General features: G+C 37.9%; 1 protein-coding gene across 1 annotated transcript; it reads right to left on the minus strand.

Moving 5' to 3' along the window:
- Positions 1-2039: 2039 nt before the first annotated feature.
- On the minus strand, positions 2040-6647 carry Rab9b (RAB9B, member RAS oncogene family). The gene is made up of 2 exons (XM_005411999.2): positions 6607-6647; positions 2040-5461 (listed from the first exon to the last, which is right to left on the minus strand). The coding sequence occupies exon 2, from the start codon at positions 5417-5419 to the stop codon at positions 4814-4816; it is 606 nt and encodes a 201-aa protein (XP_005412056.1). The 5' UTR covers positions 5420-5461; positions 6607-6647; the 3' UTR covers positions 2040-4813.
- Between the last annotated feature and the right edge of the window lie 7790 nt (positions 6648-14437).

Here is a 14437-nt window from a genome sequence, read left to right on the forward strand (position 1 = left end):
TATCTTAAAACATGTATATAGGGCCGGGGATTATAGCTCAGCGGCACAAGAGCCTGCCTGGCAATCCCAAGGTCCCAAGTTCGATTCCTGGTACCAAAAATAAAACATACATACAAGTTAACATTTTTGTCAAAAGGTAGAGCCTAAGACCTGTATGTCTATGTATCTTCCAAATTCATATGTTGAAACCCTAACTCCCAAAGTGACAACGTCAGGCGGTGCGTCCTTTGGGAGGTGTTTAGGTCAGAAGGGCAGACCCCCTATTGAATGGGATTAGTGCTTTGATAAAAAAGGAAACCCCAAAGAGATATCCCCTCCCCTCCACGCAGTAAGAAGGCACCATTATGAATCAGAAATAAGGCAACTCATCCAACTCTGAATCTGACAGCATCTTAATCTTGGAGTCCCCATCTTCAGAACCATGAGAAATAAAATTCTACTTTTTATAAGCTACTTATTTTGTGGTATTTTGCTATAGCAGTCTGGACTAAGACAGTGTAACACAGTTTATCTTCCCTAAAATCAAGAGTAAGCAAACCACTCCGCTATAATGAATCCTATACTTCTACAGCAAGGAGAGAAATAAGTGATATGATTATCAGGATCACTGAGTTTAAAAAATATTGTTGCCAGGACTACTTTGGGTGATGGAAATGAAAGAAGAGATGCTCTCCATGACTCTCATATTGAAATTATTCAAACTGATGCCTCAATTTTCCATTGTGCTTTTAAAATTCAATTATAGGACGGAGGAGAAACCGTATGTCCCACACTTTCCATTTTCTGAAAGAACCATAGCCAAGTTATGTCAAAACACGAGACTCTCCATTATTTCATAAGACAGCCAGAGACTTACCACTGGCTGATGGAGCATGCAGAAAAACAGCAGAGACAAAAAGCTAATTTTCTGCCATGAAAATACTACTTTCAGGTGAGAAAGTCCTTTTTATGTGGTGCTGGGAATAGAATCCAGAGCTTCGTGGGGATGGAACCCACGGCAAAATTTTCCTAATTGTAAACAGATTTTGTTAAATTACATACTAATATTTTGAGGCTCAGCAAATCCTGTTTGAAGGAACTATAAACTTATGAGCTTCTATAGCTTAAAAGTTGCATGACTGTAGCCTAACTGAAGGGATTTGGGAAGCTACACATGAAGTGTGATATGACAATTTTATTTCAAAAATAATCTGTGTTCTCCCCAGTTTGAACTCACAAAGTCCCACCTGGAAAAAGGAGATAGAGGGTAGAAGAGGACCAAGTCAGTAGCAGGTGGAATCAATGTGATGAAATCATGTACAGTGGAAACAATTTTGCATCCACACTTTAAAAATTGCCATTATGTATGTTCAAGCCATTTGATACTGGTGTATCTTTAATGTTCAGTACGTAAGGGCAAGAGAACAGAACGTTTAACCTAATTCTCTTTTGTTTTCTGAGTCGTTTAGCCTATATTTTTGCATTTTCTAAGGTCTGGATCATTCACCAGTCAAGAAAATAAAGGGTACCGGGTATGGTGGGGCACGCCGGTAATCCCCAGACTCAGGAGGCTGAGGTAGGAGAATTACTATGAGTTCCAGTACATGCTGAGCTACATGCATTCAAGGCCGGCCTGAACTACATAGGGAGACCCTGCCTCAGTAAGTAAATAAGTAAATAAATAAATAAATATGAATAAACGGAGTATACATATTCTGTTTGTACATTATGACAGTTCAAAATTTGTTTTAAATTATAATGAAGGGATAAACTGGAGAGTTACTATCTAATTCCTAGTCTCACTATTCTTTGTGCATTAGAAAAGGGTATAAAATAAAATAAATCCTCCCAGTTGCCTTTTTGAGTTTGCTTCCCAATCAGTATAGCAGTACCTGCCTGATCACTAGGTAGAGCTGCTCAGAGTATCGCACGGCATATGTTCCAGTGGTCATATCAGATGCAGCATGAACGAGTGAGTTGATTGAGAAGTACTGTCTGCCACACCCACCAACTGCTCAAAATGAGAAAGGGGAGGAATAAATACAAACATTGTATGTTGGTTATTCAAAATGCGCTTTTTATTCACTTTAACACAGATGATATTTTTACAGTTGAAAGAAAATATCTGATACATAATTTTGAGATTTTTAGCAGCACCTGCACCAAGAGGATTGTGGAATGCCTCAGGATAAAGTCAAGCTGGCTGAGGCAGACACAAATAAATCAGAAATTCATCAATCCATTGAAGACATATGGAATCTGAGGACCCCAAAAATTAGCCAATACATGGAAATAAACTAAGTGAATATCTGTATGATGTTTTAACAGACCTTTGAAAAACACTGTCTTTCTAATTAGAAATATATTATTCCAAAAATCTAGTGTTCATTAAAAAACATCTATTGAAAATATTGCACTGCACATTCTAGAGTACATAGTCAATACTAAACTTATGTGCACAGATCCTGATATTCACAGATTTCAGCCTTTGGTGTTTTTAATTTTACCCAAACTCTACTTCACTTACTGTTACTCACCAAAACGCTGTTATTTCTGTCACTGCATGTTAAGTGCTTTCACTAACGTACTGTGTTGTAATTTGAAAGGAAAAAAAATGGCATGGCTAAGAGGAAAGGGGTTTCAAGTGATCTGATGATAAAATTAACCCTTTTCTTAGATGGACAGGATGCCTACAAATCAAACACTTACATCATTTTTTATTCAAATGACCACATGCCACAGTAGGACACAAATACTTCTGTGAATTGCTGGAGGTCTTTACAAAGGCCTGAGATCTACAAAGAGAAACTATTATAAGCAGAGTGCAAGTAGAAAGAGAAGGCTCCAGGTCTCATGCACTTAAAAAGAATTCTCATTTACCAGGTCTGACATATAGATTTTCACAGTAACACGATTGTAGGAAAATGATCATAGAACTTCGAAACCTGTGTGGCTAGCTATAGGCAGAGGCAGGATAGGAACCAATACTTAAGAGCTGTTGGGTTCAGGTTCTGGCTTTGACTTCCGGCATCAAAGTTAATTGGACAATGGGGCCAAGAGTCTATTTTATTGGGAATATTGAGTATAACTGGGTTGAAATACTATCTTCTTGTCTATGTGGCCAAAAGTCTCAGAGCTCTTAAAGTACATAAGGTCCCACATGTAAGGCTGATTCCATATGTGGCTCTAATGGAGAGTTCTAGGCTGTATTCCTGTAAAAGCTCCCACTCCTCCCTTGACCTAGATCTGTTTGGGAGATCATTTCTAACTGTCCCTCACTATACTGGGTCCCAATTTTTACCACAAACATTTTAAAGTACAGATTAAAAACTATGTAGAACGAACAATCAACAAGAACTAGAGTTCATACTCAGAGTACACTATACAGTTGGCAGTCATGGTAATCAAAAGTTATCAAACATTTTTGCTTTTAATATGCATCTTCAGGATGTTTGTCTCTGAGATTAAGAATTTTACCTGCCACAGTGCAAAACAAAAAGAAGAGCTATATAGTTGCTGTTAATTAAAGGCTGATCACAGAATAGTTGGAGAAGTTTTTGTCTCTCTCCATAGTCTTAGCTGTTACTTGAAGATCAATATAATCATAACATGGCATAGATACGGTTTTTAAATTCCCAGCATTGAGAGCTGAAAGCGATCTTATAATAAACATGTAGCCAGTGAAAAAATTCTTTTTATAGTATTTTTAACAGACGGTTATCAGTGAATATTTTCACTGGGAGGGAGTCCACTATTAAGGCAGTCTATTCCACTGTCAGACAACTCAAATTATGAGAAATTCATCGTAACACGAGGTTAAAAATCTCTTTTGTCACTTTCAATATCCTGGTTTGACCAGCTAAATATACAGTACAACACACAAGAAATAAGTTCCTTTTTGTACAATAAATATTTGAGTTTAAGGAACACTGTAGGAAAAAATCCATTATCTCTCAATCTTTTCTGATGCCTTCTTCATTAGCCAGCACGGTGGACCAAAGGACCATCTAAATTATGAGCAGAGAGCAAGGCACCCAAAGCCATGTACTAAGCAGCACTGCTAAATTGATAAGAGGTTGTCAGAGAAGCAACATCTCTATGCAGCAACAGTATATTTATAAAGAAAAAGCAGACCAACCAGTTATTTGCAAAGGTGGTTGGCATATTTAAGCACAGTCCATTTATTAGTATCCTGTGACTTCAAATACATGGATCATAATAAATTTCCAGTGTCATTACAATATCCCTGATTGGGATGGTATTGTTTTGAAAAGCGCAAATGGGAGAAAACTATACACAAGAATTTAAATAAATCAGTTTACATCATTACACGTTTACATGACACATCATCCATTTTTATAATTCACGCTTGAGAATCCTTGTTCTCATCACTGTTTTCTCTGTAACATAGCTCAGTCTTATTTTTTCCCCTTTGGCAAATAGGTTAGAAACTGCTTGGCAAGAGTTTGACAGTGACATTTGCTAATTGATCAGTGGGACACTGTAAGGGATAGCTGTAACCCCTTCACTCCTTCATGTGGCTGGATTCTAGGTTTCAGTAGTGATTTTAAAACATTTAAACCTCTCAGGACCAAAATTTTCTGAAATATCCTGAGACACACAAGAAGGGAAAACAGCAGAAATCACACAAAATACACTTGGTGTAATAATGCTTTTTTTTTTTTAAATACTCGCTCTACAAATTCAATTTGAAAGGCTCTGTTTCATAGTCAGAACCTTATTGTTACCTTTTTATGTGTTTGTGCACACTTAGAGGGGCACAGTAATTCTTACACCACTCACTATCCAATTTGGTGCACAAGGCTTCCTATTTTTAACAGCATGAAGAACTTGCTTTGGAGCCACTGTTCAAGTCAATGGTGTGACCTAACATGCAATGTTCCAGCTGTTCCTCTACAGCCAACACCTGCCTGACAGCTTCTTCAAAGGCCACTGTCACATTAGTATCATCTTTGGCACTAGTTTCTAGGTAAGGGTAATCACCGTTCTCCACGCACCAGGCTTGGGCCTCCTCAGTAGTCACTTGCCTATCCTCTTTGTCTACCTTGTTGCCCAGAACTACAAAGGGGAAATGCTCAGGGTCTTTCACATCTGCATAGTAGATGAATTCTTTTTGCCAGTTACCTAGGTTCTCAAAGCTCTGCCGGTCATCCACACTGAAGGTCAAGAGGCAACAGTCTGCTCCCCTGTAGAAGGGCGTCCGAAGGCTCTTGAAACGTTCCTGTCCTGCAGTATCCCAGATCTGGAGGGTCACAAAGCGTCCATCTACCTCTAGATCTCGATTTAAGAACTCTACCCCTATGGTGTGAAAAGCCTGGGAGTCAAACTTATTAGTTACATAACGGTTCATAAGTGAGCTTTTCCCAACTCCACCATCACCCAAGAGAATGACTTTTAAGAGCAAGGATTTCCCACTCATTGCTGCCGCACCAAACAGGGAGGAGTTTATAACCAAGCGAACCTGAAAATAAATGAAAAAGTAGGAGGGAAAATAGTTAAATTTGAAGCTTAAATCAACTCTGAATTTCTCTGAATTATGTGGCCTTCTAATTTTGCTTCTCTTGATTCATGCTCATTAGTTGATACAGAATAGCAAAAGAAATAAAACTCTTTTTGTATAAGGGAAGGAATAAGTCTTGTTTTTCTGAGGTCTCTTGCCTGTGCCAGGAAAATAGCTCGAATGCCATGAATAATAAGTCAAGTAGCAGATGGTCCTGCACTTTGCTGCAGTTCTGCTCCTATTGCAGGGGAGAGAGCCTAGAATAAGAATGCACGCAAATGTGTGACTCTGTTAGCTTCCAGTGTGGACAGTTCCACCCGGGAGGCCAACAGTACAGAATACCTGTGAGACATGAAGTCTGCTCCTGAGGGACCCAAGAATTACTGAGAAGAGAGAGTTGTGTAAGCTGGATTCTTAATTATGACAGTAAAGGGTCTGGGTCATAGTAAGATTGGACCCAAGAATATCAAAGAGAGTAAAAAGTCAAGTTTCTTCAGGTATTTACTCCATTTTCCTGGCAGTGACAGGGACACCCTCATAGGAAATGGATCTTTCATGGTCTTCTTCATGGAACAATGGCACTGGTTGATGACAGTTGACTCATACCAAAAAAATTGACATTATTAGGGAAACAAATCTTGAGTGGCTTATTAGTTTTGCGTTTAGCATGTAAGTCCATAATAGTGACATATGAAAATGCACGGTAAAATCTAAAGTGCTAAAAATATACAGTACGTTTCTTGATACCTCCACATGTCTATAAATGGAATACTTAGAGCACATCTTAAAATGAAAAGATCAATGTTTACAGGACAAGTAATTTTTCTTATATTCTCAGGTATTTTCACACTGTGAGAACTCAGTAATGATGATGTTAATTGGGTAATATTTACACAAGAGACATAGGGATGAAAATTCATCACTAATCAAAACAGCACATGCGAAAGAGCTTCAGGAGGCACACACACACACAAAACGTAATTTTCAAAACTTAGTAGGCCTTAAAATTATTTTGGAGTATATATATATATTTTTCTAAATATTTATTTTAAGAGATCTAGTTAAAAATATCAAAATTTTATACTTTGCCATCATGAAATACATACCCAGTTGAGTTTTTGTCACAATTTTTTTCTTCCTCTTTTTTCCTGTTGTGGCTTTCTTCTAAAAAACAAAATAGGCAATATTCTTTTAAAACTTTATAATAAAATAAAAGTAGAGTTATATATGAAAATGCATTAAAGTCAAGGGAAAGAAAGCCAGAGAAATTTTAAGTAACCTACAGAGGATGTTTTTCACAAATGTATCTAAGATTTCATTTTTTTGGTACCAGGAATCAAACTCAGGGCCTTGCGTTATGCCACTGAGCTATATCCCTGGCCCTAAGATTTCAAAAAGTTACAGATGCTTAAAATGCACAAAATAATTTCATTGCCAGAAATTTAACTTCTCATAATTTCAGTGTAATTTTTTTGAGTTTTATGTTGTCTCTCCAATGATTCTTCATTCAAAGTAAAAGTGAATCAAACAAAGATGATATCCATAATAGGTGATATTCAGGAAAAGGAAAGTACAGAGGACTCTAAGATATGTTGATATTTTAAGTCAGAAATGAAACTCCTTCCCACTATACCTACTTACATTCCCTCTACACACACATTAGTGCACTCACCTATATGCCTCAAGGTTGTCTCTGCAATTGATGCCACATGATCAGAGAAGAAATATGTTTGTGGACTTCTTGTTTAAATCTGTCTTGAACACAGGTTTTAATATTTAGCTGGCATTCATAGTATCAAAATGATATATAAATTTAACAAAATCTCCATCAAAATGCCATCAACTTTTTTCACAGAAACAGAAAAAATAATTCCAAAATTTATAGGAACCAGAAGAAACCCAGAATAGCCAAAGCAATCCTGGGAAACAGGAGCAAAGCAAGAAGCATTACAGTCCTAGACTTCCAGTTATTCTACAAAGGCACAGTAGTAGAAAAAAAAGAATGGTACTGGCACAAACAGATATATTGACAAATGGAATAGAATAGATGATGCACAAACAACCCCAAGTACCTTCACCCATCTAATTTTTGACAAAGGGGCCAATAATGAATGCTAGAGAAAAGATATCCACTTTAATAAATGGTGCTGGGGGAGATGGTTATCCACATGCAAGATAATGAATCTTGATCCATATCTGTCACCATATGCCAAAATCAAATCAAGTGGACCAAAGACCTATATATAAAAACAGAAACACTGAATATACTGGAAGAAAAAATTGGTAAAACTCTTGAAGATACAGGCATAGGAATGAACTTTTTGAACAGAACTTCAATTACACAAGAAATAATACCAAGAATCAACAAAAGGGGTTATACCAAAGTAGAAAACTTGCACAGCGAAGGAAACAACTGATAGAATGAAGAGACAATGTACAGAATTGAAAAACATTTCCCAGCTACTAATCCCACTGAGGACCAATATCTAGGATATGTAAAGAACTTTAAGAAAGACCGCCAAAAATAAAAGACCCAACAAAAACTTGGCAGTCAAAACGGACACTTAACAGAAGAAATACAAATAGCCAATAAATACATGGAAAAAGGGCCTGGGATAAAGCTCAGTGGCACAGCACCTGCCTAACAAACACAAGGTCATGAGTTTGGTTTCTGGTACAAAAAAAAAAAAAAAAAGAAGAAGAAAAAATATTCAGCATCTCTGATCACTAGAGAAATGCAAATGGAAAGACCCCTGAGATTGTTCCAGTGAGAGTAACCATCAAGGACTCAAAAAAAAAAAAAAAATTCTGCCAAAGCTGTGGGAGAAAAGAACCTCCTTTTGGTGGTTATGTAAACTAGTACAAGCACTTTGGATATCAGTATGGAGATTTCTCAAAAAAATAAAAATAGAAATTCCATTTGACTCAGCTATACTTCTCCTGAGTATCTTCCCAAAAGAGCTAAAGCCATCATATTATAGCAATACATGCATACCATGTTTATAGCAGCACATTCACAATAGATAAACCATAGAAGTGGTCTATACTTCCATCAGCAGATGAATGGATATATAAAATGTGGTATATATACACATGGAGTACTATTTAACCATACAGAAGGATAAATTCAAGTCACTTGTAGGACTTATGGATGGGTCTTGAGACCATAATGCTAAATGAAAAAAGTCAGGCACAAAAAGTTAAATATCATGTATTTGTCTAAATTGGAAGACTAAAAATATAAATAATTTTAAAAGAAGAACAGCATCATGTTAAGAAACAAGGAGGATGACTCTAGAGATGGAAAGGGGGTGTGGGGAAGGAAGAAGAAGGGAGAGCAGGGTGGAAAGCGGGAGTAAAATGATCAAGGTATGACGTGTATGTATCAAACACAAGATGAATGGAAAAGCTATACACTGCAAAGTATACCAATAAACATTTAAAAATATTTAGCTAGCCTTATTAAATTCAAATATACCTTCACCTAGTATTATAGTTACTTGTGTGAAGAACCTCTTTGAAGCATTTCATCAGTTCTGGTCCAAAGTAAAAAGAGTTCCCCTAGGTCTGTGGGGTGTTCTTTTTTACTGAGGAATAAAAATCCCTTAAAAATATATGCTTCTTGATAATCTTATTTGTTTTTTCAAAAATAATCAGGAATTAATCAGATATGTAAATCATTGACTATGGATATAAATCATATCTTTTAAATTGATAGTTTTTATCCTCCCTTTAGGTCTACACTATAAAATTCTCAAATTTCCTACAATTCCTGGACTTTTTGTCTTCTCTTTCTGCTTTAAAACTGCTTTCATTGGAATTAACTTGTATCCTCTCTCTTTCTCCCTTCATTCCCTCATGTATTCCTCCCTTTTTTCCTCCCTCCCTCCCTCCCTCCCTTCCTTCCTTCCATCCTTCCTATTTTCTCCTTCTCCCCTTCTCCTTCTTTTTCTGGTACTAGAGATTGAACCCAGGGTCTTCATACTGAGCTACATCCCCAGCACTTATTTTTTTAATTTTTTCTTTTGAGATAAGGTTTCATCAGGTCACTCAGTTGTTCAGGCTGGGTTCAAACTTGGTAACCTCCTGCTTCAGCCTTCCACAGTGCTGAAATTATAGACATGTGCCAGCATGTCTGGTTTAAAAAATATTTCTTGAAGTGAAACGAGTGTTAGCATATATCTTCATTTTGTAAATTTTTGGTTTGGTTTTTGCAGTCCCGAAGATCAAGCCTAGAGCCTCATGTACGCTAGGCAAGCACTTAACCACTGAGCTACACTCCCTGCTCATATCTCTTTATTTTTATACTGGCCTGCAGGGTAATTTTACAATGCATAATATTTTTTGTTTGTTTTTTGAGACGGGGTCCCACTATGTAGTCCAGACTGGCATTGATTAGATTGCAGCCCAGGCAGCTCAAAATCATGGCGATCCTCTGGCCTCAGCCTCCCAAGTACAGTGCGTAACCCTTGAACTCTCATTTTAAAATGTAATACAAGGACATACAAACTTGAGCCACAATAGTGATGCTTAGTATTACTGGTGTATGCTAAATGAGTTTTCTGAAGTTCCTAGCATACAGGTGTTCCCATTATTAAATGGCTCACTACCTCAATTTCCAGCTGCATATAAATTCAATAGACAGGCCACAGACTGACTGAATACAGGAACCAAACACTCACAGGAATTATCATGAATACAGAAATTATCATGAAGTATTGATAACTACCTGAGATAATACTCCAGTGGCTTGTGCATTCCCTATTCGGTTATGTGCACACGTAACTTCTGGGTACATAGGCTCCGTGCCAGGGTAAAAAGGGAAAGAAATGTGGTTCACTGTCGAGCAATGAACTAGAGATTCTATCATGGATGACTAGAGGCAGTGGTGCACACAGGATGCTCAGAACATGCATACAGGAAGTACAGGTACTCGCAAACAGGAGGTAAACAAAGACCTAATTATGGGAAGGCACTTGAAGGAGAAGCCCACCAGACAAATTTCAGTATCAGGGGTATTTAGAAAAAGAAGTTGGGCTGCCCCCTTGATCCTGGCACTGCTCACATCTCAGGTCTAAGGAATGTGCTATCTTGAGAAAAGATCTAACAACCTGAGGGAAAAGCTGAGTTCAGCAGGCAGCCAGGCTACTGTGAACAGCCCCTAGCCTAGAGATCACTATTCAGATCGCTCCTGTCCTCTCTTCTCGCTGGTTAGCAAGATATTCACCAATTAGGGTACTAGAGAAATGGAAAGGCAGTGAGTGAGTTAGCGCTGGCAGGCCCTAGCGAAAGAAAGAATCAAAGATGTGGACATGGTCTTGGTTAGGGGACCAGAACCAGACCTTAACAGAGCCACGGCTCAGTGAGCTGCAGGGGTCAGCAGCAGTTGTAACTGGAGAAGAGCCACTGGAGCAGAGGCAAAATAGGCGCTCTCTCATTGCTTCTCCAAACACTGGTGAGTTCTGTGCTCACAGGATATCCTGCCTGCCAACTGCTTTCCAATCACTGCAGAACTTGGTGCCTACACAGTCAGCTCCCGCCCTCACAAAACCCTCCGGCTGCCAGCCAAGTGACCCAGCTCTTTGAACTCTAGCACCACTGCGTTCACTGGATGGATAGTGACTCTTTGTGGGGTGTGGACAGAGTTTGGCACAGGCGAAAAGATGGAAAGGAGTGGCCCAGCCAGAAGGGGTTGTGTGGTAGACTCAACTGGAGTGGCACTGAAAGAGGAGATATAAGCAGCTGCATGGATTATTGCAGGAAAAAGGGAGCAGAGATTAAGAAGACCCCTGTGGAAATCAGCAGAAGATTGAGTCCTCGACAAGCAACATTGTGCCCTGCTCCTCAATGACAAGATCAGTATGAGATCCTGATTTTAAAACAGAGGCAAAAAACTTCTAGCTAGCCATCCCCAGAAGAATGCAAATTAAGCCAAGCACAACAAAGCCTGCAGTGGAAATGAGGTTCAGCACTCTGTCCAAAACCTCAAAACCTTTCACTCACTGCAGGCAGAACAAATTACAGGAGGCGAACTAGCTCAAGTACCAGTAGATATACCCAACCTTCTGGATCTAGCCATAGAGAACTGAAGCTTAGCCACCCCCTCACCATTATGGTTTGTAGCTGGATGCCCCCTACCAAAGCGTCATGCAGTCATGCGGGATGGGCTTTTTGGAGGTGGCTGAATCGAAAGTTTGTGATTGATTCATTGTCTAGTACTGGGATTGGCAATGTGAGTGCTACACCTGCCCTAGGGTAGGCAGCCTGCATAAAATATGGGGGAGGAAAAGAGGCTTGCTTCTCTCCTTTAGCCCTTGTTGCTTTTGTTGTCTTCCACAGCCATGAACTGTTTTCCCTCTGCTATGTGCCACCCTGCCTTGGAGCCAGCCAATATGCACCAAAACCTCTACAAACTGTGAGCTAAATAATCCTTTCCTCCTTTTTTTTGGTACCGGGAATCGAACCCAGGACCTTGAGCTTGCCAGGCAGGCACTTATGCCACTGAGCTATATCCCCAGCTCCTTTCCTCCTTTAACTTTAATGTTGACTATTCTGTCTCAGTAATGACACACCACCATCCACAATTGCTACAAGTCAAAGTTTCTTCATTTGTGAACATAGGATGAAAAGCATACTGGTTGAGTTTTGACTGTGAGGACTTTTGTGTTTGTATGCACATGCTTAATTTTTTTTGCCATTCTTTCTTTTCTTATTTGCCTTTCATCTGATATATATGAAAAGGAGAATACAAATTAATTGTTGCTTTAGTTTAAATAGAATCTTTCATGGGCATGTCAAATTAATCCTTACCAAAAATTGTATATTGAGGGTTCAAACAGAAGCTTTCTATCAGCATATTAATTGGTTACAACCTTCTTATAGCTTTCCTCAATCTCCAATTATACCTCCTTCCCCCTTCTTCCTTTTTACTGTCCTCCAAAAAATCCTCTCAGGCCCCCTCTGCACCAACCCTCCATTCCAGATATAAAATAATATCAATAATGTTATATCTCCTGTCTTTCATTTGTTGCTGTTTCTCTCTTTCTTCTTTCAGAACTATTCTGTTTTGCTTCCTTTTTCCTTCTCTCATCTTCTCCATCCCAGCCTGTTTATCATCAGAACTATATCACAGTATTCTGGGTTATTTTTAAAAGGGTGAAATTGATAAAAGAAATTTTTAAATATATGATTGACGTATGGTGGTTTTATAGGTGCTGATATAACCAGAAGTGCTTTTTCCTTGCAATCCAGTGACCAGGACTGATCCTGGGTAGGGTAGAGGCATGTATAAATACTAAAACATAACCAAATCCAACAAGACATCACAAGGAAATGTACACTAATGAAAGAGATCTCCACAGTAGCAACAGTTTTTCTACTCTAACTGACCCTCAATCAAGGTTCAGCATAAAAACAGTAGAAACATGAGAAACAGGGCAACAAGATACACCCCAAAACTCATGGGCACTGAAGCAGATGAAATTACAGGCAAAGAACTCAAAAAATCAAATTTTTAAATGATTGAAGAAATCAAAGAAGAAACAATAAAAAAGATGTTCAGTGAACTCAATGAGTATATAAGTAAACAGATAAATGTTTATTTAGTAAGATATTCAAAGAACTTGAAGAGAACAAACAAAAAGCTGGCTGAATTAAACAAGATAATATAAGATATGAATGATCATTTTAGTTAAGAATAAGATATTATGAAAATAAATCAAGCATAAATCCAGGAAATAAAAAATTCTATGGAAAGTATGGTTTCCAGAAATGATTAATTTGATGGAACAATGTCACAACTAGAACACAAAGTTGATGTAGTAGATCATATAGTCAGTAATACCCTAAAAACAAGTAATACAAAGGAAACTGGATCCAGGAGCCACTAGATAAATTAAAAAAAAATACCAACCTAAGAACTATAGGAGTTAAGAAGAGATTAGAAGACAACATGAAAGGCATAAAAATTTATTCAACAGAATAATAGCAGGAAATTTTCCTAGTCTATGGAAAAATCCAATATGCAGATAAATGAGGAATAAACAATGCTAAATAGGCCATGACTAGATAACTTCTCCATAACACATCATAGTTAAAATCCCAAAATTTCAGCATAAAAAAGAATACTAAAAGCCAACAGAGACACACTATGTGACTTACAGATGAAAGCCTATTAGAATAACAGCAGATGTCTCAATACAAAAGGAAGGAGAAGTTGAAGTTTTTCAAGCCTTAAAAGAAAACAACTTCCAACCTACATTAATATATTCTGCAAAATTATCTTTCAAAGTTGATAGATAAATAAAGACTTTGCATTACAAAGAGCACCTGAAGAAATTCATTTCCACCAAGCCAGCACTGCAGAAAGTACCCAAAGGAATTCTAGACAAAGACAGGCCAGCATCACCAAAGAGCCTAAAGAAGAAAACCCATCTAACTGGGAGAGAGGTTAAACAAAAGGAAAAAAGATGGAAAACAGCAGTGGAAAAATGATACAATGATAGGAATCAGTAAATGCCTTTCAGTAATAACTCTCAACCTAAATAGTCTTAACTCTCCAGTCAGTCAAAAGATACAGACTGTCAGATTGGATCATGAAACAAAATTCAGCTATATGCTGCCTACAATAGACATACTTAATCCATTGTACTTGAAACTTTAGCCAGAGCAATCAAGCAAGGGAAATAAAATGAAGGAAACATACAGACTGAAGACAAAAGAATGGAAAATGATATTCCATGTAACTGGATCCTGAAAGCAAGCAGGAGTAGCTATCCTATTTGCAGACAAAGTGGACTTCAAGCCAAAATGGTCAGAAGAAACAAAAAAGGTCAGTGTATACTGGTAAAAGTAACAATTAAACAGGAAGAGATAACAATTGTAATTATATATGTACTGAATGCTTGCATACCCAATTTCATAAAACAAATACTTGTG

Source organism: Chinchilla lanigera, unplaced genomic scaffold (genome assembly GCF_000276665.1).
Source record: "Chinchilla lanigera isolate Chin_1 unplaced genomic scaffold, ChiLan1.0 scaffold00147, whole genome shotgun sequence".
Classification (NCBI taxonomy): Eukaryota; Metazoa; Chordata; class Mammalia; order Rodentia; family Chinchillidae; genus Chinchilla; species Chinchilla lanigera.